At 41.0% G+C, this 25,198-nt stretch overlaps 1 protein-coding gene across 1 annotated transcript in view; it reads left to right on the forward strand.

Moving 5' to 3' along the window:
* Positions 1–25,198, forward strand: part of LOC126427002 (uncharacterized) — an 81,668-nt gene that overhangs the window by 22,822 nt on the left and 33,648 nt on the right. The window contains exons 3-5 of the mRNA XM_050089153.1: positions 1,082–2,772; positions 4,439–4,567; positions 15,599–15,742. Of these exons, the coding sequence (XP_049945110.1) occupies positions 1,082–2,772; positions 4,439–4,567; positions 15,599–15,742 (1,964 nt within the window). The remainder of the gene's footprint in view (positions 1–1,081; positions 2,773–4,438; positions 4,568–15,598; positions 15,743–25,198) is intronic.

The following is a 25,198-nucleotide window of genomic DNA, read 5'->3' on the forward strand; positions in this document are numbered from 1 at the left end:
AGAAGACTTTTTATCTTTGTTGACGATAGTGAAAGACACTGAAATCCATATTTCTGTAGGAGTCCCCAGTCACTCCAGATACTGTGCCAGTGCGAGGTAGATAAGTGATTCTTAGTTCTCTTTTTCTGTGTGTCTCAACCTCTTTCTTTTGCAATCTTGATGTTGACTGCAAAGCCTGTTGAATGAGTCTGCATCCCTTAGGGAGACTGTTCGAGGGTGTGTAATACTTTCATAAGCCACTCCTTGTCTGCTAGTGTAAAGAACTTCATAGACCAGAGTCTTCAGCATCAATTTTGTCTGTGAGGAGTGGTGACAGCTTGAGGTGTAGAGATATAAAAAATTGTGTGCATGTTTACTATGTACACTGTGACCCAGGGATTTTGCCCAGTTTTGTCTTAACCAATAAATTAAGGAAAGATAGCCAGCCTCTTTTTTTCTAAGCTCTGTCATAAATTTTATATAAGAATGGATATAGTTAAGATATTCCAAACACTCTTAAAGGTTTTCCTTTCCATGCGGTCACATGACAAACATGTCATGCATGTAAGAACAGATTCATTGGTTTGAACTTTGCAGATTCTAGTGTCTTTGCTTCAAAATGTTCCATGTATGGATTTGTGACTTCAGGCATAAGGGCTAACTGCTGCAACACCAACAGCATGTTAATAATAATTTGTGGCATAAAGGAAAGAAGTTGATGTCAGAATATGCCTAAAAAGTTATGTGAAACAATTGATTACTTCCAAGGATTTACAAAGTGGGACTATTGTGAAGAGGTAAACTACGACGGGGCTGAGTTTCCAGAAGTACACCATTAATTCTATGAGTGTTACTAGCAATGTAAGCTGTCTTGTTTACTAGCAATGTAAGCTGTCTTGTCTTTTCTGTTCACTTGACCTACACTCCTTTTTCTGTTTAGATTTTAATGTGATTTTTCTGACAAGAATTGAGAAGAGGTGATGTTGTAACCTCGTTGTGACCTTGCTATCTATGACAGTCTTTACAGCTCAGCATACAAAAAACTCAGTCATGTTGAGCATAAACTGTACCTTGTTCACTTACAAACATTTGTTTCTTTTAGATCCTCTTCGAGCCATGTGTGCCAGACGCATCTCTAGTTTTTGGATGTGGGCTGTTCGAAGCACCAAAGGCATCTGCCAAAGTGATGAAAACTCCACACGAAACTTCGAACACAGAAGATATTTTACGCTATGGCATACAAGAGAAAGCTGTCCCTTCATGGATAAAGGCATACAAAGTGGAGACAAATACAGTTGTTGATCCCAGCAACTTTGAGCAGAGTGATCACCAGCGCATATCAGCTGACTTCAGTGAGAGGAGACCAGATTTCGAGGAGTTTGAAGAGCGAAGTGCTGAGAATTTTTCGGGAAGGACCAGTTCAGGGCCCGTTGGGGCAGGGAATATGTGTGTGGGACAGAAGACGGGGGACGGAACTCGTAAAGCCGATCGACTCGGGTATAAGAACTCGGTTGCAGTGCAGGAAATGAGAGAAAGAGGTGAGTCATTTGGAAAAAGTACCACCGATAATTTCCTCGATTCTGACACAGACCCGTTTGCAAAAAAATACCAATATGGTCTCAAAAGGAGCAAAGTGACAAATTCTCAGACTCGTGTTGAGATGTCGGATCGGCACTATGCTGAGCTCCAGGAAGGCACTGCTGCAGTGCCACATAAGCGTCTCGGGGATGTTGTGGAGTGTACGGGACGTCCCACACAGGATTTGCCCGACATTACGGGCGTCCAGTGTGACAGTACCGTTTCGGCGACAGTCACTGCACCTGGAGGAGAGATACAGGGTGTGGAGGAGGAGCGTGGCAGCTTTCCACCGGGTCACTTGGACCGACAGGGAGGAGTCGCTCGCTACGTCGATTCGTCCGATCAGGTCGCACTCGGAGGGGCGGGGTACGTCGCCTCGGATGTAAGTGGCCTGCGGGTACCCCAGGCTTTCGACTTTCAGAAGGAAAGAGAAAAATCTACAGGGCCACACAAAGGTTTTATTTCGTCAGACTGCAGCCTAAGTGACGGTTCTCCTCTCAGTTTGGGAAGACGCAGACGGAAGTGGAAAAACAAACTGGTGAAAGAAAGTGACCCGGGATCAGTTCCGGTTCCGTGCAAAAATCTTGGAATAAATGTGAGGGAGAGAGAACTCCTCACAGTCGGCAATTCTGAAACGCGCGACAGTCCCAGGCGTGCAAAGAGGGGGAGCTCCGCGGGATCGCCCCTCACGGACTTCAGAAACGCACGCACTGCGGAGGGGCTCGGAGGGTCGCGGGTCCCAGTGTCGGACCCTCTTATAAGGGCACTGTTCCACCTGCAGAACCGCCACACAGAGCTGCTGCTAAAGCTGGCGGCAGATGTGGGTGAGGTGGCTCACAAGCAGAGGAGGATGTTTGACGTCTTCCAGAAACTGCAGAGTGCCTTCTGTGACAGTGGCACCCGGACTGCCGCCGAGGTGCCTGTGGGGAGTGGCGGGGTCCAGAGGAGGCACTGCGACAAGTGCACACAGACGAGCTGTGACGGTGGCGACCGGGTACCGGTGGCTGTGACGGATGCCTGGACGCAGTCGGGCGGTACGGGAGACACGGAGGGTAGCAGTTACAGGGCAGGTCGTCTGGAAAGTGGGGTCGTGGCTGTGACTGAGACCGAGAGCGGAGGCTCGCACAAAACACGTGAAGGTCTCGGTGGAGCAGTGTGTGCTGTGAGTGAAGGGACAGGACATCTGGCCGAGAGTGGAACCTGCATCGGTGATAGGTATGTTTTCCTGTTGTCACTGGGTATCGCATGAATTTTAAATGTAGTCATCTTTGCATTTTGTGGTAGAGATCCCGTACACACTTTGTCATTTGTTGTGAAGTCTCCATTCAGTTGAATACATACACCATTTTGCTCGTTGTCAGTCAAGACTTCGTTTGCTTTAATGTTTGGAGCACACTCTCACCGAAGCGGTGGTTTAAAATACAATGTTTCCTGGATAGAAATGTGTTTTATTTTGTCTAATTTATGTAATAATTCTTGTGCTATTTTAATTTAAAGATTTAATTTGTCATTTAACAATGTAACAAAGAACACTACTTTAATTTCACACCAATAAAGCAGGTCCTGTGTAATTAGTGTTTTAAAAAGTGTTTGAATTACTGGGAGGTACAAGGAAATATGTTTTGATTAATCATGTTATTAATCAAAATTATGCCATCATAAAACTATGTGAAATAAGCCCATTTAAATGATTTTTGAAGCAATGGTGTACAGTACAATTTGACGATACACAGAAGTGTGAAATTTAAGATAATGGAATGCAGTCAAATTAAACGAGACATTGCCGAGGCAATTAGATTGTGAAATGACACAGTAAAAATAGTCAGTGACTTTTGCTATGTGGCCAGTAGAATGATTGATGATGGCCAGTGTAGAGAGGATATTAAATGCAGACACAGATACTCTGAAATAGTTAAATTTGCTAACATGGAATATAAATTTTCATCAGAAAGTTTGTTCTGCAGGTGTCTGTCTGCAGTGTAGGCTCCTACAGAAGTTTGACACCGACAGTAAGCACGTCAGACTAGGGAGAACAAAAGCTTCTGAAGCGTGGTGCTGACGATAATATGGGTAGATCAGACGACGAATGAAGATGTGCCAAAGGGAATTAGTGAGAAAAGAAATTTATGGCAGAAGTTGACTAAAGGAACGGATAAATTAATAGGACACATCCTCGGGCATCTAGGAATCATCAGTTTGGTAATGGATGGAGTACGAGGGTAAAGTAGCGAGTGACCAACGTTTGAATACAGTAGCAGATTCAAGTGGATTAGGTTGCTTTAGCTGTGCATGTCTCTTGATATTTATTAGAGAGTCACATGTATAGTAAAAATTATGTACTGTGCCGGGTGATTGATCGATTTTGTTGTTTAATTTTTTAAAATTATTTTCAAAAGAATCACATGAATTTTTCACGGTTTTGTAAGGAATTGGGACGAGACAGTGTCTGTCTTCAGACTGTGATAGATAAAAAGTGGAGACAAGAATCATCACAGAACCTGTAATTGCTGCCAAGTAACCATGTACAGTTGTCATTCATGCTGTCTTTCTTTGGTAGTTTACTTCTTATTTGTGATTAATGTTTATCATTCTCAGGTGATTTTATCCGTAGCAATTAGTATTATTGACAATGTGTGGGGAATATTAAATCATCAGTTGCACCATGTGTCTTTAGGTATAACTATATTCTTATTTATCAAGAAATAGATAGTTACTTGACTGAGTTTATATGTTCTGCAATAATCCTTTGTCTCCTTGTTTTTTTTACTTACCGGAAGTCTGTGGAACACGGCCACGAGACTGAGAAATGGTTGTGTGACTGTTTGTGTAAAATATAAAATGATAAAGATAGTATACAGCTGATGAGAGATGTCTCTTGCAGGTTGGAGACAACAGAGGTCAGAGCGAGGGTAGGCTCAGATGCCACCCGGGGAGGCAAGGACTCTGGCAAGGCAGCAAATCCTGGTGATGTGTGGAGGCTTATAGGAGCCGTGCGGAGCATCGCTGCCAGGTACAACGAGTGTTGGTGCGGAGGGTGTCGTTAGTTGGTAGCACTACTACAGAAACCGTATAAACAGAATATGAGCTTGAATTGAATTATTTGTGCACGCCCATGTAATATATAGAGTTGGTGCATAAGTTTGTAGTGCTTTTCCATGGGTCTTTGTGTATCTGCTGTGTTTATACAAAGACTTTAGTCTTATAATATATTCTCTATGACTACTTGCAACAGTTTGCTAACACTGGGTTAACTGTCTGATTCTGCAGCTTTTGATTCATGTGTTTTTGAGGCAAAGAACTCGTTAAGTCACGTTCAGAGTGCATTCCCATCCAGAAAAGAAGATCTTTGAAGCTTGTTCGATGGAGAGCAGAAAAGGTGAAAATCTGAGGGTGCGACATCAGGTGAATAAGGTGGCTACGGAATGACTTCCCAACCCAACTCCTGTATAGCGTTTTTCGTAAGTCAAGAGGAATGTGAACGGGCATTACTGTGGCATAGCATCACTTTTCACAGTGTTCTTGGTCATCGTTCTCAGATTGCATGTGCAAGATGTCTCAGTTGTTGACAATAAATGTGAGCAGTGATGGTTACATCTCAGGGAAGCAGTTTGTAGTGCAACACCATCACTGTTCCACCAGAAGCATAACGTTATCTTTTCTGGAAGCGTGCAGGTCTTTGTACGGGGAGTTGCTACTTTGTTTGGGCTCAACCATTTCTCACCACCAGTGACAATATGGGATAGGAATGGTTGGTGTTGTTCACAAGCCAAATGATGATGAGCAAGCAGAGATGAACATACGGCCACCCACTGATTTTTACGATTTTGACTTAGAGCATTCGGTACCCGTACACCCAGTTTTTGAACATTCCCCATTGCATGCAAATGTCACATGATGCTGCAGTGATCACAGTTCATCACATTTTCCATTTATCGAGTGCACTGGTGTGGATAATTGTGAATTAATGCGTTTAAACAATCTTTGTCAAACCTTGAAGGTCTTCCTGAATGTGGAGAGTCACTGATGTCAAAATGATCCTTCTCAAAATGAGAATAGCATTTTCTTCCCATGCTTTATCCAATGGCATTATCCCCATACACAGTGCAAATGTTTCTGGCTGTTTCCACTGCTGTCATCCCTTGTTGAACTCAAACAAAAGAATATGTGTGAAATATTCTGATTTCTTCATTTGGCACTCTACAAAATAGCGTCCACAGCTTCACTTATTTGGTCGAAATGACAAAATGTATGTAAACTCAGATAGCAACATTAAACTATAAATGAAAAAAAAAAAATTCAGTCAATAAATAAAACCATAGCAACTGGAATATAAACATGCGAAACAAAAATGCTATGAACTTATGCCTCAACCTAATAATAATAATAATAATAACTACCAATGCCGGCAGCTTTGCAAGTGTAGCATTAAGTATCTACAGCCAGACAACTTGCCTGCCATAATGAGAATAAATGATATACACAAACCTTCGTCATGATTTAGTCTGTGCTAGTGAAAATTGTATAAAAAAACCCTACAGTAGTTCTTGAGAGTTATCTTTACAAACAGACAGAAAAATATGATTTTGGGAAGGGGGGGGGGGGGGGGAGGGCTTTAATTCAATAATAGACGTATAATACTTGAGCAAGCTAGTTTCCATAGCAGATTTGGCAAACTTCAACATAGTTTTTTCTGCAGAAATTAAACAAATACTTTATGCCTCTATGGTAGATTTAGTGAATTTTGTAAAAGCCTTGGACTGAATTAGCTATCAAGTTGTTGTGTAAATCATAGCTGAGTGAGGGGTTAGAGGTGGCTTATGGTAAAGCCCTGTAGCACATATACAAAACCTACATCTTTCATTAATGTCAGAGAACCTACTTGGGACTTTCCAATCAAAGAGGAGTAAAATAAGGTGAGTTCATCTTTCCTAATCTGTTCTGTCAAACTGGAAATGGCTGTGATGAAATTAAACTGGAAAGAAAAATGAATTTTATTCAGTAGGAAGATAATAACAACCTGAGATTTAACAGTAGACATTGGGCACTTGGCAAACAGTTTTGAAGAACTACAGATGTCGGTATTGCATCTCATCTCGGAATGTGAGGCAGCTGGACTGAACTAGACCTTTCCTAGACAGAAGCTGTGCCTAATAAGTGGAGAATGGTAAGAAATGTACAGTTTAGAAATACACTACTGTACACTTCCAGCGACTACATCTATGCCGGCCAGCTCATAAATACGACTGGAGACATAATATCTGAAATGTTTCGACACATTGATCTATGTTGGCAAGCATTTGGAAGACATTCAAGTATCTTCAAGTGAAACTTGGTAGTAAAACTGAAAAAATCGTTTGTGTCCAGAATGTCCTCCCCATGTTGACTTTCAGCTGCTAGGTCTGAAGACTTCACAAATACACCATGAAGCATGGAAAAGTTGGGATCACAAGAAAGGACAAAAAGGAGGACAGAAGGCATCAGATACATTACTGACATCAAATACATCCTGGATATAATAGGTACTGTATTTACTCGAATCTAAGCCACACTTTTTTTCCGGTTTTTGTAATCCAAAAAACCGCCTGCGGCTTAGAATCGAGTGCAAAGTAAGCGGAAGTACTGAAAAATGTTGGTAGGTGCCGCCACAACTAACTTCTGCCGTCAAATATATGTAGCACTACACAGGCACACTTTGCAGGCACAAAAATAAATACTGGCGCCAAAAACTCTGCGTAAGTAAATAAATTTTAAAAAAGGAGGAAGTCGAGCTTTTTTTCTCCGCCCCGAGTTTCGACCACTGCATTTTCATACGTTGTCCAACGAAGTAAATGCAAATTCCGTATTCTTCATCTTCGAATGTAGCAGCATTTCAATGTACTACGAAAATCCGACTGGCAAGACTGTTTGGGATGTTTGTCAATATGGCCAATTCTATGTTCTGAATTTTTTCACACCTGTGAGAAGAGATGGTTGCTAATAGGAACTTTTATGAATTGTGAATCACATGCAGTATTCTCTTTACCATAAGAATAATCCGAATATAAACATTTTTCCATGTATTCCTTTGTGTTTGCTGCTGTCTCATTTAAATCCTGTCTGCCTAATAAACTACGAAACTAGAGTGAGACAACAGCAAATGCGGAAGACTATACATATTATGTCACGTTTATATTCGTGTTATTCTTATGCCTAATAGTGATATAGTCAGAAATGAAGCATGGCAATTGACTAGATTTTTAAATCTAAGATGACTAATTTCTGTGCAGAATGTAATGTACTGAAGAGGCGCCTGCAAAGATTGTCAAACGGCGAAAAATTTTCACTAAACTCTTGTTCAGAAAATCTTCTATCATATGCAGTCTATTATTTGGTTCTTGTTGATCATTATCAAAGAAAGCAGCAGTGTAAGTAACAACAAATAGCGTTCTCTTGCCATTGTTTCACTAATGAGAGAATTCCTCTCTCTTTTTTTTTTTTAATTGTAAACGGCGGTAGTGTGCACAAAAGCAAGCTATGCCGCGAGCGGCGACAGGTCGTAAACACCCAATATCAGAATAAGACAAACAATGGATGACACAGTACAGTAATGCATTTTCAGCTTGGAGTGACGTAAACACCTATAACAAAGAGAATGGCACTTACCAGATCAAAGAAAAATAAGCAATCAATTCAGACCAGACGAAGCACGTGAAAAAGGTAGGGAACCCGTATGAATACGGACGGAGCGAATGACGCATAATGGCTACCTGGTAAAGCTTAACTGCTAAGCTTACGACTCGAACCAAACTACTGTAGCTGTATCGTCATTCATTCGACCTAAATTGTTTCTCATGTTACTGTGGACCAACTTTGTTTCGATGTGGAGGTGCGGCCTAAAACTTTTCTCTTCCCTTGAATTTCGAGTCTCAAATTTCAGGTGCGGCTTAGATTCGGGAATTTTTTTTTTCCTTGATTTCGAGTCTCATTTTCCAAGTGCGGCTTAGATTCGAGTAAATACGGTACTGTGAAATGGCAGTGGGTTGGCGTGTTGCCGGAAGAATAATGACTGATAGATGAAGACTGTGCTGGAATGGAATCCGAGAGACAGACCACAAGGAGGACCGCCAGACTGATGGGACAAAGACCTGTTGACGTTATTGGGGCCAGCTGGCAGAATATTGCCCAAGGCTGTTGAAGTTGCAGACACCAATAAGCTCAGTACACGAATACCACATCATTTAATAATAATGATGATAATAATAATAGTAGTAATGGTGATGTTGGTGAATAGTAATATAAGGTATTACAACAAATGAAGTCAGTTGTGCAGTATCCATGTTCTTTCTGTTCATACAATTGAACAACTTTTGGTCCAGGGACATCTGAATTTATGTCTTGAATGAGGTATCTGACTACAGATAAAGAAATCAATAAATAACAGGCTAAAAGCAAATGTCAGAACTGAAAGTAATTATTTATGTGCAAGTGATAGTCATTCTGTAGCCTTCAAAAGTCTGAGAATATGTCAGACGCACATGCAGCATACAGCAACACTAGTCAGATTATTTAAGTTTGTGTTTGTTGTGCGTGTGAGTGCAAAGCCAGTGTGTATTTATACTAGCTGTATGGCAAGTAATGTGCATGTACTCAGCCTCGTATACATAAACTCTGCAGTAAGGAAAAATAAGAATCAAAGGTGTATGGAAAGACATGCCATATTTAAATAAAATTTGGAAAGGAGTAGGTAGTAAAGTTTATACTGGATTATATACATCAATAGAGCAATTAATATATTTTTGTGACCAATTGATGCATTTAACAACAAAAAATTTGTTTCTCATGTTTGTTCTTTATGAGGGCTGATGATTGTCAAGGTGATGTGTTTTGTAAGAATGGACCCATATTTCTTCACCCCTCATTCAGCCTGCTAGTTGGCAGAAAACCATCCTTGGATCCCGTACTGTGAATACTTTCGTTTCTGGCATGAAAACTGTGGACCTTTCCACAACATTGAAAATAGTTGTCTAAATTGCAAGCTCCGTTACTGTTGCCCAGGAGGTCTTTAAATGATTCCAGCCCACTATCAGAGATATATATATATCACTCTTTGCCTTTACACATGTCTGCTTGTGTCTGCCTGTATATGTGTGTGTGTGTGTGTGTGTGTGTGTGTGTGTGTGTGTGTGTGTTAGTGTTTCTATCAACATACCAACACTTTCGTTTGGTAAGTTACATCATCTTTGTTTTTAGATATATTTTTCCCACGTGGAATAAAAAATATCTGAAACAAATAAAGATAACCCCTGATAGCCACTTCTGAAAAGTATACTGACAACAAATTATGACTAGTGCTAACCTCCTCGCACTCATAATTATGCAAATTACTTCTGAATTATTTCATACAGATTTTAAAAAATTTTGGAAAAAAGCCAGCTTTCCAAAAAAATATATGTATAGTTTAGAATCTAGTAACTGGTCATTGTGTTGTTTTTCACTGAGAAATTGTACTATAATTGTAAAACTCCCTCATTCCATATTGTTTTGACTATGATGTGACGTGCAATCCAAAAATAGCTAACCAGTCACTAACAGCTGCCTATATACTGGCAGAGCTTATTTTTGTTTTATATACAACATGGAATTTGGAGAAATTTGCATTTTTGATTCCAAATATTATGACTACATTATTCTTTTATTTTGTTTTTAAGTGTTTAGGGGTCCACTGGCAGAGTGTTACAGACTTTTGCACCAGAATATAAAACTCCACTCTTAATATTAGAGAACGAGGTATGGCCTGTACAAAAATTGTTCGTACTTGTAGTGTTGCGGTTGTGAATTGCTGAGTTGGTTCCAAATTGTCTCTTATTATTAATCACAAAAATTTATTATCATGTAAGTGCAGGAGTTCTTAGGCCCCTGAAGAGGCTTTGGCAAGGTGTTTGGTTTCCTTATACGCAGAATATTCTTACTGCACACTTGTGTAAAATAAATAGTTGTTTGGTGTTAGCCGCAATGCCATAGGACAGAAGTGACCGAAAGTATGCGGAATATGCCAACAGTACTGTCTGCAGGTCAGCACAATGAGAGAGGTTTCTACTTCTCCATCTATACTTATAATGTTATTAAGCTAGTTTATATTTTACAAAGTACAAGCTAGCACATACACACTTTACAATTTTTGGCAGTGACAGCAGCTTTTCAGGACACTTTCACGAACTAGCTCTGACTGACAAGTATCACAATATTTGTTTTGGTTAAATTGTTTTGATATAACACTACAGATTGTCTAAAGTATACTCAACCTGCCATGTCAATTCAGGATGAAAACTCGTAAATTCAGGATAGAACTTTGCCCTTTTGAGGATTGCCTCCATTGCCTGAGTCAGGAGTAACTGACTGTCAAAACTACTACTGTGGTGACACATAGCAGAGAGACAGCTTCTGACTGCTTGATAATTACATCGTGCTGTCGCAGATGATGTCACTGTCCAGAGTGGTGGTTCCATCACTCCTGCCGTAGCATAAAAATTGCGACGCATGTTGCTGGCTCTTCTCTGCATCGAGAGCTTGCTTTTGTGCACCACTAAGATTACACCTGTTTTCAAGATTCGAGATTGTCTCACACTTTCTTATTTCCATGGCCTCTTTAATTACAGAATCGAATTATGTGGGAGCCTTAACAATATTTTATGTTTGTTTGTGGGGCTCTGTTCAGTAACAGCAGATCTCTCCAGTTCTCAACTTTTAATGTGCCATTCAAGTTCTGCACGGCAGTCGGAAATGGTGCAACTGGACTGATTCATGTAATTGTATCCACACTTACAAGTGATGTTATAAATCCCAGGAATCTTGAGTCTGAGACTTTTTAGGAGGTCAAACAATAGATCTGATACGTCATCTTCCCAGGACTCTGCCTGTTTTGCTGAATGTAGCACTGCAGAAGGGAAGGAATGCAACCAGTTGATCATCATATGATTGTTCAATATTTTCACGTTTCCTTTGCTTGGAGAATGCTGACTTTATATCATGTGACTCATAGCCACTCTTTCTTAATGCTGGCTGCTAACTAGATGCCAACTTTTATACTTAGATGCTAATCTAAGTTCCATTGTGGAGATACTACCCAGGTGACAGCTAAGCATGAATTTTTTACACCTAAGAGTGGACACTGACACACAGGTATTAACAGATTGAATTCTAGCAGCCAAATGACTACTCAGTAAGGGGTGTATAAAAACAGGCATGTGAATAAGTAACATCATCAGTAATTACATTTCACTTCATGATTATGTAAGATTCAAATTTACTTATGGGGTCAACCAATTGAGCCCAATGGTAGTTTTAATTTATTTTAGACTATTAGAAAAGTATTAAAGGTAGAAGTCAGTGTGTTTAACTTTAAAGCTTTTCTATTTGTGTGTTCTTATGTGGTGGATTCCTGGGTTGCATGTTAAATTCTCATGTTTGTAATTTCTCTAAGTTACTCAATTTCATTATTAGTGGCTTATTCAGATAATGAAAGGTATCTTGTTCAGAAAAATTCGGACAGCAAAAGCGTAGCATCAGATGAAATTAAATGAACTTGAAGGCTCAAATAACGAAAGTACTCCTTGTTGTTGTTGTTGTTGTTGTTGTTGTGGTCTTCAGTCCTGAGACTGGTTTGATGCAGCTCTCCATGCTACTCTATCCTGTGCAAGCTTTTTCATCTCCCAGTACCTACTGCAACCTACATCCTTCTGTATCTGCTTAGTGTATTCATCTCTTGGTCTCCCCCTACGATTTTTACCCTCCACGCTGCCCTCCAATACTAAATTGGTGATCCCTTGATGCCTCAGAACATGTCCTACCAACCGATCCCTTCTTCTGGTCAAGTTGTGCCACAAACTTCTCTTCTCCCCAATCCTGTTCAATACTTCCTCATTAGTTATGTGACCTACCCATCTAATCTTTAGCATTCTTCTGTGGCACCACATTTCGAAAGCTTCTATTCTCTTCTTGTCCAAACTATTTATCGTCCATGTTTCACTTCCATACATGGCTACACTCCATACAAATACTTTCAGAAATGACTTCCTGACACTTAAATCAATACTGGATGTTAACAAATTTCTCTTCTTCAGAAACGCTTTCCCTGCCATTGCCAGCCTACACTTTATATCCTCTCTACTTCGACCATCTTCAGTTATTTCGCTCCCCAAATAGCAAAACTCCTTTACTACTTTAAGTGCCTCATTTCCTAATCTAATTCCCTCAGCATCACCCGACTTAATTACACTACATTCCATTATCCTTGTTTTGCTTTTGTTGATGTTCATCTTATATCCTCCTTTCAAGACACTGTCCATTCCATTCAACTGCTCTTCCAAGTCCTTTGCTGTCTCTGACAGAATTACAATGTCATCGGCGAACCTCAAAGTTTTTATTTCTTCTCCATGAATTTTAATACCTACTCCGAATTTTTCTTTTGTTTCCTTTACTGCTTGCTCAATATACAGATTGAACAACATCGGGGAGAGGCTACAACCCTGTCTTACTCCCTTCCCAACCACTGCTTCCCTTTCATGTCCCTCGACTCTTATAACTGCCATCTGGTTTCTGTACAAATTGTAAATAGCCTTTCGCTCCCTGTATTTTACCCCTGCCACCTTTAGAATTTGAAAGAGAGTATTCCAGTCAACATTGTCAAAAGCTTTCTCTAAGTCTACAAATGCTAGAAACGTAGGTTTGCCTTTCCTTAATCTTTCTTCTAAGATAAGTCGTAAGGTCAGTATTGCCTCGCGTGTTCCAGTGTTTCTACGGAATCCAAACTGATCTTCCCCGAGGTTGGCTTCTACTAGTTTTTCCATTCGTCTGTAAAGAATTCGTGTTAGTATTTTGCAGCTGTGACTTATTAAGCTGATAGTTCGGTAATTTTCACATCTGTCAACACCTGCTTTCTTTGGGATTGGAATTATTATATTCTTCTTGAAGTCTGAGGGTATTTCGCCTGTTTCATGCATCTTGCTCACCAGATGGTAGAGTTTTGTCAGGACTGGCTCTCCCACGGCCGTCAGTAGTTCCAATGGAATATTGTCTACTCCGGGGGCCTTGTTTCGACTCAGGTCTTTCAGTGCTCTGTCAAACTCTTCACGCAGTATCGTATCTCCCATTTCATCTTCATCTACATCCTCTTTCATTTCCATAATATTGTCCTCAAGTACATCGCCCTTGTACAGACCCTCTATATACTCCTTCCACCTTTCTGCTTTCCCTTCTTTGCTTAGAACTGGGTTTCCATCTGAGCTCTTAATATTCATACAAGTCGTTCTCTTATCTCCAAAGTTCTCTTTAATTTTCCTGTACTCCTTATGTCAGCAAAATTTCAGGACAGGTTGTTTTTTTTTGTGAGTTTGCAATGCTATAAAGGAACAAATGTTATACTACCTGCAGCCTTGAAATGAACTTGGCCGTGCAAACTCACTAGGTTGCACGGCTGTGCTTAGCAACTCATTGTTTGGTTTCTTGACACATCAATTACTGTGACATGATGGGTGCTTATGGTGAGCAAAGAGTGAACATTAAGTTCTGCGTTAAGCTTGGGAAAACCCGTAGTGAAACATGGACAATGATTAAGTGAGCATATGCAGGTGAGGCACTTTCAAGATATCGTGTTTTCAAGAGGCACAAAAGGCTTCATGAAGGCAGAGATGAACGAGTACCAGTTAGAAGGACTGGTGGCGTGCATAAACACGTTCAGAGCGCACAGGGACAGGTACAAAAGCACACGTGTTAACACATCCAGAGCATTTAAAGGATTAAGGAAGTCCGATCCCAATGTTGGATTTCTGCCGTGTATTAACTGGGTAAAAGCTACTTATTCTTGGGAATAAGCTAATATTGGTAACAAGAAATGATAGTAAAGAATATCTATATTAAGAGGCCAGTGTCAAAATACCCAGGCTAGTGAACAGGGGTTGACAAGGGGTTCATGAACTCACACCACTTATTTCCCGTTTCTGAGCCAAAAATATCCATTTAGAATGGGAAGAGTTACTCCAAAATGTAATACCATACGACATAAGCGAATGAAAATAAGCGAAGAGCCAATGTTGCTCACGACGTCCTTTACTACCGAGCTAATGTCATTAGCAAACAGAAATATTTTGCAATTACCTGTAATACTATAGGGCATATCATTTAAATAAATAAGAAACTGATCAGATAACCATCCCTGCAAACTTTCATCCTCACGAAGCGTGCCTTCAAACCACTCGCAGTACTCCGTCCTTCAATCCCTGTCGTCGTCATTCATAAGCAGCGATCTCGGAATGTACATTTCCCAGTTTGGCGGGCGTCGGAAATGGTTGTACGCTTGAATGGCTTACCCCACTTTCATGTGCACCCTGCTTCACAGATTTTTGAGGTGGCTTATTAAAATGTTGCCAAACAGCAGTGCTGGAATCTTAACTTGTTGATGTTTTTGGTCGGCCAGACCTTTCCTTACCCACATCCTGCACGGCACCATCAGCTTCACACTTATCCCGAATATGATAAATTGTTGCACATGTTGTGCCTGGGTTCTGTGCACATTCTGCCAGTGTTGTTGTACCTCCAACATGTTTTCATACTTCCACTACCACTTCAGTACGGCCTTGCATTGCTCGAATGGCGATCTTTACTTCATTCGGTGCTGCACTATCATCTGCTGGAAAACACTTGCCAAAATCTGTTGAGAAAATAATATACTTTGCCACCATGCAAAATAGCAACACTATGTCATTTTGTTCCAAAGATATTAACTGTCAGAGAGTGTCTACATTTTTCTGGACCCCTCTGTACAATTCAGGATTATATAGCGCCTTTGGAATCATCAAAGTAGTGCTATTTTGTAAACATATCTTATGTGTGAAGAAATGGAATTTTGTTATATCAGTTTAGGCTAGGGTCAGCGAGTGTCACTAGCGGTCGATTAACTTTGCTCTATTAATCGATGGTCGGCTATGAAATTGTAGTACACTATGCAGAATATTTTCTCCTCAGTATCTGAAAATTTGTACAATCTGCTAGGGCAATTTGTTTTCAGGGTTGAGGAGTCTGGATCAAAAACGAGACATCCCTCCGGGGAGGCGGGCACCGGCAGTGACGAGGCAGAGCAGGAATGTGGTGACTGCTCGAGGCAGGTGGAGGTGGCCGGCCTCGTCGCAGCCATGCGGAGTGCTGTATTGAGGTGAGTGGGGGCGAGGCAGCCGTGGCTACTGCCACTGTATTCTGCCTGCGTTGACTCTCGACTGTCACGAGTGGGCACTTTTATTTACACACCAGCCATGGGATCGCATTTACACACCAGTCTCGGGATCGCATGAGCTGTGACTGAGGTTCTGACGAGCAATGAGTGCAGACTTTAGTAATGATTGAAGAAAAATTCACAGTCTCTGTTTTCGACAGAAGTGTACGATAATTTCTCGACACTACTGATTACAGAGAATAGGAAACAAGTCGTACAAACATTTTGAAATGTCATTGTTTTAGTTGCTCCTGTAAATAAATGTCTACAAACATATCAAACTGTATTTAGAAGGCAGTACTCAGAGCATTTCTACTTTATCCTTGCTGTCTCAGTTTCTTTCAGAGTATCAGATATAGCCGTTTTCACTGTTGAAATAATTTTCACTAACCCTTTGGGCACGTCTGCATCAGTTAGCCGCAAGATTTAGTTTTCTGTTAGTGTCACAGATAGAGTTATAGTTGGAGGCATGTCCAAATACATATTTGTCATTCATTACAGCTGTCACCACTTACTACATTTGCGCAATTCACGCTAAAAGCAATTTGGTCGCTATTGTTTGGAAAGTGGATATTGTGTTTACAGTGTGTTTGCTGCTATGCACCTTGTAATGTAAGTACTTTCTATACTTACGTTTTTCTCACTTCCCAAGGCAATCTTTCTATTATTTTAGTATGTAATGAATATTTGAATTGAATCAAAGTTCCCATATGCAACTTGTGTTACTTTTTAAAATCTTTGATATTGTCTTGCAACAATATCTTACTGTTCTAAACATTTGTATCATTTGGTCTCATAAAAGTATGGAAATGGGGGAAAAAGAAGACATTTCACAGGCACTCTCAAATTTTATGTCCTAATGACTATGAGACAATATTACAGAAATTGTCAGAAGAATTATCAGATCATGTGAATCACAGTTAGAAGAGGAAGTTATTGAAAAAGAAAACCACAGCAGTAACTCCGAACAATCAACAGAGGAAACAGTCTGTAGGAGCTGATCATTCATTTGCTCCTGGGATTCCTGAGCTCGGGACTGGAAAGCACCGCTGTTTGGTCACCATAAACTGTATGCATGCTTCACCGATCACCGTGGCAGTGGAACAATGTGTGTGACAGGGAATGGGAATCGTGGCATGAACACCCAGTTCATGATAACGGAATAAACTTCTATTAAAAGAAAGAAAGAAAGAAACTGTAAATCTCAAGGTGTGCTGCGCACAGATGAGATGCATAGCAGTTGACTTGTCACAGTCGTTAACGGACAACCTGGGGGGACCCTGCGCACCTCAGTTGTATAATGCTTACTCAGCCATGTGGGTCTCAGTCTGAGTGGACCCTTATTTCCCCCGCTACTCATGGGATAAAAATGGAACCCTTGGAGATTTCTCCTTATTGTCCCAATGGCAAGAGTGGGCTGCTGGTAGGTACTAACACCCAATCAAATAAGAGGGGTCATGTAGCCACTCTTCCAGACATGGGGGCTACACAGAATTTGTGCACGAATAGTAACGGAATGCATGCTGCAGGTCAGAATGTGTTTATAATTGTGAAACAGAAAGAGGGCAGTTTGGAAAAAGTTTCGCCTTTTTATGCTCAAGGAGGTTTGGAGCGCATTACTGGTTCAATGAAATCCGTCAAGCGATTGTGTAATGATATGCTGTTGGTTGAAACTGCTAGCTCCCAACAATCAATATGCCTCCGGAAAGATAAAGGCCTTGTAGAATATGCCGTCGAAATGGAGCTCCGCAATACCTTGAGCTATACCAAACGTGTTGTGTTGTGTAGAGATCTGGTAGACATACATAAGGAGAAATTGAAAGATGAGTGGGCTCAAGAAGGATCAGCAATCTGCTGAATATGCTGAAAAGGGTGGATGGGAATCTGGTGAAATCTGACTCCTTCAATTACATGAAACTCCCAGAGCATATCAAGGCAGGTTTTCTTCATCTAAGCATACGGCCGTATGTCCCTAAACCAGTGCACTGTTTTAAATGTCAGTATTTTGGTCACACACCTGTGGCAAATGTAGCCAATGCCTTGATGGCATTGGCTGCTCCTCCCCTCCAGAGTGTGTAAATTGCTCTGGGGATCACCCTGTCTGGAGTAGGGATTGCAGTGTCTCCCTTGAAGAGCGAAAGATACAGGAGATTAAGATTTTGAAATGCATCCCATACGGAGAAGCCAAGAACATCTATAAGGCCAAGCAGCCTTCTACATTCACATCTTTTGCATTCCCCTTAAAAAGCATAGTTTGACAGCCAACACTTCTTCACAAATGGAGGTTGCTAGTGTCGGCACTAGTACCTGCATGTGTCACTGTACTTGTCAAGTAGTTTCAGAGCTCATAGCCCCTCCGAGAACGCAAGTGGAAGCCACGGTTACCACCACTGCGGAGCTTGTGGTACCTCAAAAGGCAGAGTCTTGTAAAAGTCCAGCTCTGCCTCTGCCACTGTTGTAGTCCCCAGAAAGCCCTTCCAGGTCAAGAAAGCAAACGGACTCGAACCGCAGTCAAAACAGGTGATAGACTGTCAGACCGAGACAATGTAATTCAACTTGATGGCTCTGCTGCTTCTGCTTCAGAGCCTACGGACTGCGAAGTCTGCCCGGGGCAACCATCTTTCCCCAAAGCTGAAACTCCAATCATTGTCGGCTCCCCACCCCAGTGGAAAGGCGGAAAGACAGGGTGAAAGTCCAAACACCATGATAAATGGCTCCCATACTACAGCGGAACATGAATGGGTTCAGGACTCTTGTGGAGGAACTGAAACTCTTGGTGCAAGCACAGCCCCTGTGCTTGTGTTTACAGGAAACACATTTCAAAGCTAATGATGCCCCTGTGCTATCGTGCTATACCCTCCACCGTGAGAATGACCTGATTGGGGAATGAGCTGAGGCAGATCTTGCTGTGTTTGTCAATAACACACACTACTCCTCTGCTTTCCCCTTAGTTACTGATCTAGAAGCAGTGGCCATTGCAGTTCATGCAAGTCCGATGATCACTATCTGCTCTATGCACTTGCCTTCACAGGAAACAATGGACTCTGAGGCTCTCGCAAACCTAATTGAACAACTTTCCCACCCATTTCTCCTACTGGTTGATTTCAATGCCTGCAATGTATTATGGGACTTGCACTTGACTTGCCCCAGGGGTCAAGTGTTGGAGAACATCATGATGTCTCAGGAGCTGTGCACTGTCAACATGTCCCGTGCATTTCTCAGCTACTCCTGGGTCATCTTCAGCCATCGAACTGTCTTGCTCTCCAGGACGCGCACACTAAGCATAGTGAGAAGCAACTGATTACTTTCATTCCAGTGACCACCTCCCACAGTGGATCCACGTACCGGATGGAGGATTGCTGGAACAGAAGCCACCAAAATGGATGATCAGCAGGACTAACGGGGTGCTGTTCAGCCAGTTGGCTGTGTTTGAACACCGTGACAGCATCCTGGAATAGGTGGATCACATCATGCGTGTGATCCGTCATGCCACTGACCTATCCATACCACAGTCTTTAGGTCATCTTAGGGGGTGACTTGCACCTTGGTGAACAGATAAGTGCCGTTCAGCCGCCTGGGAGAGGCATGCGGCCCTTCAACAGTTTAAATGCCTCTCGACAGCAGACAACCTCACAGCCTTTCGAGTTGAGTGCCGAGGCTTGACTCGTCATTATGGAGAGCGAAAAAAGGTCGTGGGAAACGTTCCTGGACTCCATCAACCGTTCCACTTGTTCTACAAAAGTGCAGGAAGCCATCTGGAGGATTTCCAATAAACATAGTCGATTATTGGTAACAGCGGTACTGAAAAAGGGGTGTCTCCAAATGGCACCCAGAGCCATCGTTCAGATGCTGGCTGACCATTTTGCAAAAACTAAAGCCGATGCAAGTCAGGATCCAGCATTTTTTCGCTACCGTGCAGCTGTAGAGAGGGGCAAGTTGGACTTCAGATCCAACAGTTTTGAGGCCTATAACTCTCTATGTGGGAGCTCGAAACGTCTCTGTCTGATACTCGTGACTCTACATATGGTCACGACCAACTCTGTTACCGCATGCTTCGACATTTGCCAATATTGTGAAAGGAAATCCTCCTAAAATGTTTTAATCTTATCTGGCAGACAGGCAATTCATGGAGGGAGACAATTCTGATACTTCTCCTAAAACCAGGAAAGGAGTACACATCTCCCAGTAGTTACAGGAATGTCACCTTAACGAGCTGTGTAGGAAAGACTGGAGTGAATGGTTAACTGTCGTCTAGCCTGGCTGTTAGAGACCAGGCAACGCCTTAGCCACTCTAATTGTGGATTGGGGAGATTTCGGCCCTCCATCGACAACCTGACCGTGCTAGAGGCGGCTGTTCAGCAGTCTTTCCTACATACCCATCACTGTGTGGGTATATTCTTCGATATCAGAAAGGCTTTGATACTACTTTGAGAAATTGTATTATTGCACAACTGCATCCTTGGGGATTTCATGGTCACCTCCCCATCTTCATAGGATCTTCCCTGTTTCAATGGTTTTTTAGGACCCTAGTTGGTGACTCTGCAGCTCGTTGTAAACAGGAGAATGGTGTCCCTCAGGGCAGTGTTTCAAATGTTACCCTCTTTGCCATAGCCATAAACAGTAGCACGTATACAGTAAGGAGTCCTGTACAGTGTTCCTTATTTGTGGACTTTTTTGCTGTTTTCTGTTACTCCTCCAGTGTTGCAACTTAAAAGTGCAGAGGTTACAGGGAGCTGCCAAGATGGGTGTACAGTTTTCTGCAGATAAGAAGTGTGTGTGTTTTCATTTTAATCAGTCTTGTTATATTTTTAATTTTAGCTGCCATGCATATGAGGAACACCATCCTACATTTTAGAGACTCTGATGGGTTTCTGGGCCTCATTTATGACTTCAAGTAGACTGAGATACCTTAGAGCGAGAACCCTGCAGGGACTCAATACCTTAAAGTGCAATTAAAGCAATAACAGCCCTCGGTCACAAAAATTACATCTTTTGACCTGATTTCGGCACTACTATGAGTGCCTTCATCAGAAGTAAGACATTGAAACTGGATTATAACATAAGTACAAAAATCACCGCAAATACAAATAGGCTACTTAACATTCAAAATGTAGACAGATGAATATTATGATGAACATTCCAGAGTGAGATTTTCACTCTGCAGCGGAGCGTGCGCTGATGTGAAACTTCCTGGCAGATTAAAACTGTGTGCCCGACCGAGACTCGAACTTGAGACCTTTGCCTTTCGCGGGCAAGTGCTCTACCAACTGAGCTACCGAAGCAGGACTCACACCCAGTACTCACAGCTTTACTTCTGCCAGTACCTCGTCTCCTACCTTCCAAACTTTACAGAAGCTCTCCTGCGAACCTTGCAGAACTAGCACTCCTGAAAGAAAGGATATTGCAGAGACATGGCTTAGCCACAGCCTGGGGGATGTTTCCGGAATGAGATTTTCACTCTGCAGCGGAGTGTGCGCTGATATGAAACTTCCTGGCAGCTTCGGTAGCTCAGTTGGTAGAGCACTTGCCCGCGAAAGGCAAAGGTCCCGAGTTCGAACCTCGGTCGGGCACACAGTTTTAATCTGCCAGGAAGTTTCATGATGAACATTATTTAGTACATGAAGTAAAACACAATGTTTTATTTGACAGCAGCATACATAGTAACTTTTTGTCTATATAAGAGTTTAGAAGTGCTGTTTAAAGGCGGAAAACTAACAGTGCAGGAAAGAAATAGTACTTACATGTCACGTATAAACTAAATATCAAGCGCTAAAGCCTTAGTCACAAAATTTTTTATGAAATAACACATGGGAGGCAAACTACTATGGGCTACTCGCACGTCATGCCATAGCTAGCAAAAGACTGAGGTGAGGTGCCCGCGTTAACAACTGTGTGCAGGAGAACATTACACCAAGAGTGCCATCTAGTAGCCACAAATACAAACTAGCTACATAACACACAGTATATAGACAGACAAATATTATGATGTACATGAAGTAAATGGCAATATTTTGTTTGACAGCAGCAGACAGGTTAACATTTTGTTATACATTAGAGCTTAGAAATACAGTTTAAAGATTGAAAATGCCATTATAAAATTACATAGGGGCTGAATAAGAGCATGTAGAAAAACAATATGACATGAAAAGCAACCAATATAAACCATTTAATAGACAAAAAGTATGACTCCACTTGATAGAGAAAAAAAAAAACATTTCGGTAACTGCGTGAAGAAACACAAAATCAAATATCAAGTAATGACTTTATACCGTTAAAGACGTTTTTATTACGTAATTATAGCTGCTTCTTAGGAATGAAGCCATCGTTTTGAGAAAGATGTTCAAAAATTTCTAATTCTTCAAGAATATTTAATCTATGCCCATTCTTCTCAGTGTGCAAAATGTTGATGTCGTGAATAGCTTTAGGCACGTAACCTGTAATCGAAAGGTGGTCGGCAAAAGACGAATTTTGGGCAGTAGTGCCATTTTTTCTTAAAAGATGTTCTTTGTATCTGATTGTAAAGACAAGTCCTGTTTGTCCTATGCAGTAAGAAGAGCAGATGTCGCAGAAAATCTAACGAAAGCCAGTTTTCCAAAGGGGAACGAGTCAGTTTTAAATTATGAATAAATTTTTTTTCCAACTATTATTGGTTGAAAAGACGGCATTACAATTGTTTTTATTACGAAGAAGGCGTTGAATCTGATAGGAGATGGGCCTCAAGAAAGGAATAGAAAAAAACGTTTTTAGGTTGGATTCAGTGATGGAAGCGCTGAGAGTAGTAACTATTTTAACAGTTTTCGTTCTAAGGATGTCATCTACTCAGCCAGGTTCATATTCATTATTAACTGCTATTGTTTTGATTAAATTAATTTCTTCATTGAATTTTTCTCTTGAGAGTGGAATAGAAGTAGCTCTATGAATAGCAGAGTGAAAGAAAGCATTTTTATGAGAGTGTGGATGCATGGAACATGCAAGTACGATCTGATTGGTGTATTTTTCTGTACAAAAAATATTGAATGAGATTTTATTTTCTTGTCTGTAAGGGTCAAGTTGTTGTTGTTGTTGTTGTTGTTGTTGTTGTTGTGGTCTTCAGTCCTGAGACTGGTTTGATGCAGCTCTCCATGCTACTCTATCCTGTGCAAGCGTCTTCATCTCCCAGTACCTACTGCATCCTACATCCTTCTGAATCTGCTTACTGTATTCATCTCTTGGTCTCCCTTTACGATTTTTACCCTCCACGCTGCCCTCCAATACTAAATTTGTGATCCCTTGATGCCTCAGAACATGTCATACCAACCGATCCCTTCTTCTAGTCAAGTTGTGCCACAAACTTCTCTTCTCCCCAATCCTATTCAATACCTTCTCATTAGTTATGTGATCTACCCATCTAATCTTCAGCATTCTTCTGTAGCACCACATTTTGAAAGCTTCTATTCTCTTCTTGTCCAAACTATTTATCATCCACGTTTCACTTCCATTCATGGCTACACTCCATACAAATACTTTCAGAAACAACTTCCTGACACTTAAATCTATACTCGATGTTAACAAATTTCTCTTGCCTTCCTTGCCATTGCCAGTCTACATTTTATATCCTCTCTACTTCGGCCATCATCAGTTATTTTACTCCCCAAATAGCAAAACTCCTTTACTACTTTAAGTGTCTCATTTCCTAATCTAATTCCCTCAGCATCACCTGACTTAATTCGACTACATTTCATTATCCTCGTTTTGCTTTTGTTGATGTTCATCTTGTACCCTCTTTTCATGACACTGTCCATTCCGTTCAACTGCTCTTCGAAGTCCTTTGCTGTCTCTGACGGAATTACAATGTCATCGGTGAACCTCAAAGTTTTTATTTCTTCTCCATGGATTTTAATACCTACTCTGAATTTTTCTTTTGTTTCTTTCACTACTTGCTCAATATACAGATTGAATAACATCGGGGATAGGCTACAATCCTGTCTCACTCCCTTCCCAACCACTGCTTCCCTTTCATGCTCCTCGACTCTTATAACTGCCATCTGGTTTCCGTACAAATTGTAAATAGCCTTTCGCTCCCTGTATTTTACCCCTGCCACCTTCAGAATTTGAAAGAGAGTATTCCAGTCAACATTGCCAAAAGCTTTCTCTAAGTCTACAAATGCTAGAAATGTAGGTTTGCCTTTCCTTAGTCTAGCTTCTAAGATAAATCGTAGGGTCAGTATTGCCTCACGTGTTTCAATATTTCTACGGAATCCAAACTGATCTTCCCTGAGGTCGGCTTCTACCAGTTTTTCCATTCGTCTGTAAAGAATTCACATTAGTATTTTGCATCCGTGGCTTATTAAACTGATTGTTCGGTAATTTTCACATCTGTCAGCACCTGCTTTCTTTGGGATTGGAATTATTATATTCTTCTTGAAGTATGAGGGTATTTCACCTGTCTCATACATCTTGCTAACCAGATGGTAGAGTTTTGTCAGGAGTGGCTCTCCCAAGGCCGTCAGTAGTTCTAATGGAATGTTGTCTACTCCCGAGGCCTTGTTTCGACTCGTGTCTTTCATTGTTCTGTCAAACTCTTCCCGCAGTATCGTATCTCCCATTTCATCTTCATCTACATTCTCTTCCGTTTCCATAATATTGTCGTCAAGTACATCGCCCTTGTATAGACCCTGTATATACACCTTCCACCTTTCTGCTTTCCCTTCTTTGCTTAGAACTGGCTTTCCATCTGAGCTCTTGATATTCATACAAGTTGTTCTCTTTTCTCCAAAGGTCTCTTTAATTTTCCTGTAGGCAGTAAGGGTCAAGTTAAGAAAGTTTAATTGACAGGCCTCGTTTTAAAGTTCACAGGTAAAGAATGTTTTCTCGTGAAGTTCATTAAAGAGATTGAAAATATGGTCAGTGCCATCAGCAGGTCCTTTGTAGAGAACTAAAATATCATCAGGATATCTGAAATAGTGGAGACGCCTAGTGCTGTAGCTGACAACCAGTTGAAAAACTTTTCTTCTAGAGAGTTAATGAAAATGTCTGCAAGGATACCAGCTAACGGATTTCCCATAACGAGGCTGTCGGATTGCTGATACAATTGTTCATTAAATGCAAAATAGTTGTATTTGACTATGAGTATGATCAGATTCTTAAAGTCAGTGATTTGTTTGTCTGAGAGTTCTTTTTGAAATGATGTAAATTTCTTTTCTGCGATCCTAAGTGTTTCTTGTACGGGAATGTATGTATGAATATAATAGAGGGAAACATCCCACGTGGGAAAAATATATCTAAAAACAAAGATGATGTGACTTACCGAACGAAAGTGCTGGCAGGTTGATAGACACACAAACAAACACTCTGTCAGACTTAGTTATTTAAGCATCAGCTTCTTTAAGTTTATTATTAATGTATGTATGGAGATATTTG

This window comes from Schistocerca serialis, chromosome 11 (assembly GCF_023864345.2).
Source record: "Schistocerca serialis cubense isolate TAMUIC-IGC-003099 chromosome 11, iqSchSeri2.2, whole genome shotgun sequence".
Lineage (NCBI taxonomy): Eukaryota > Metazoa > Arthropoda > Insecta > Orthoptera > Acrididae > Schistocerca > Schistocerca serialis.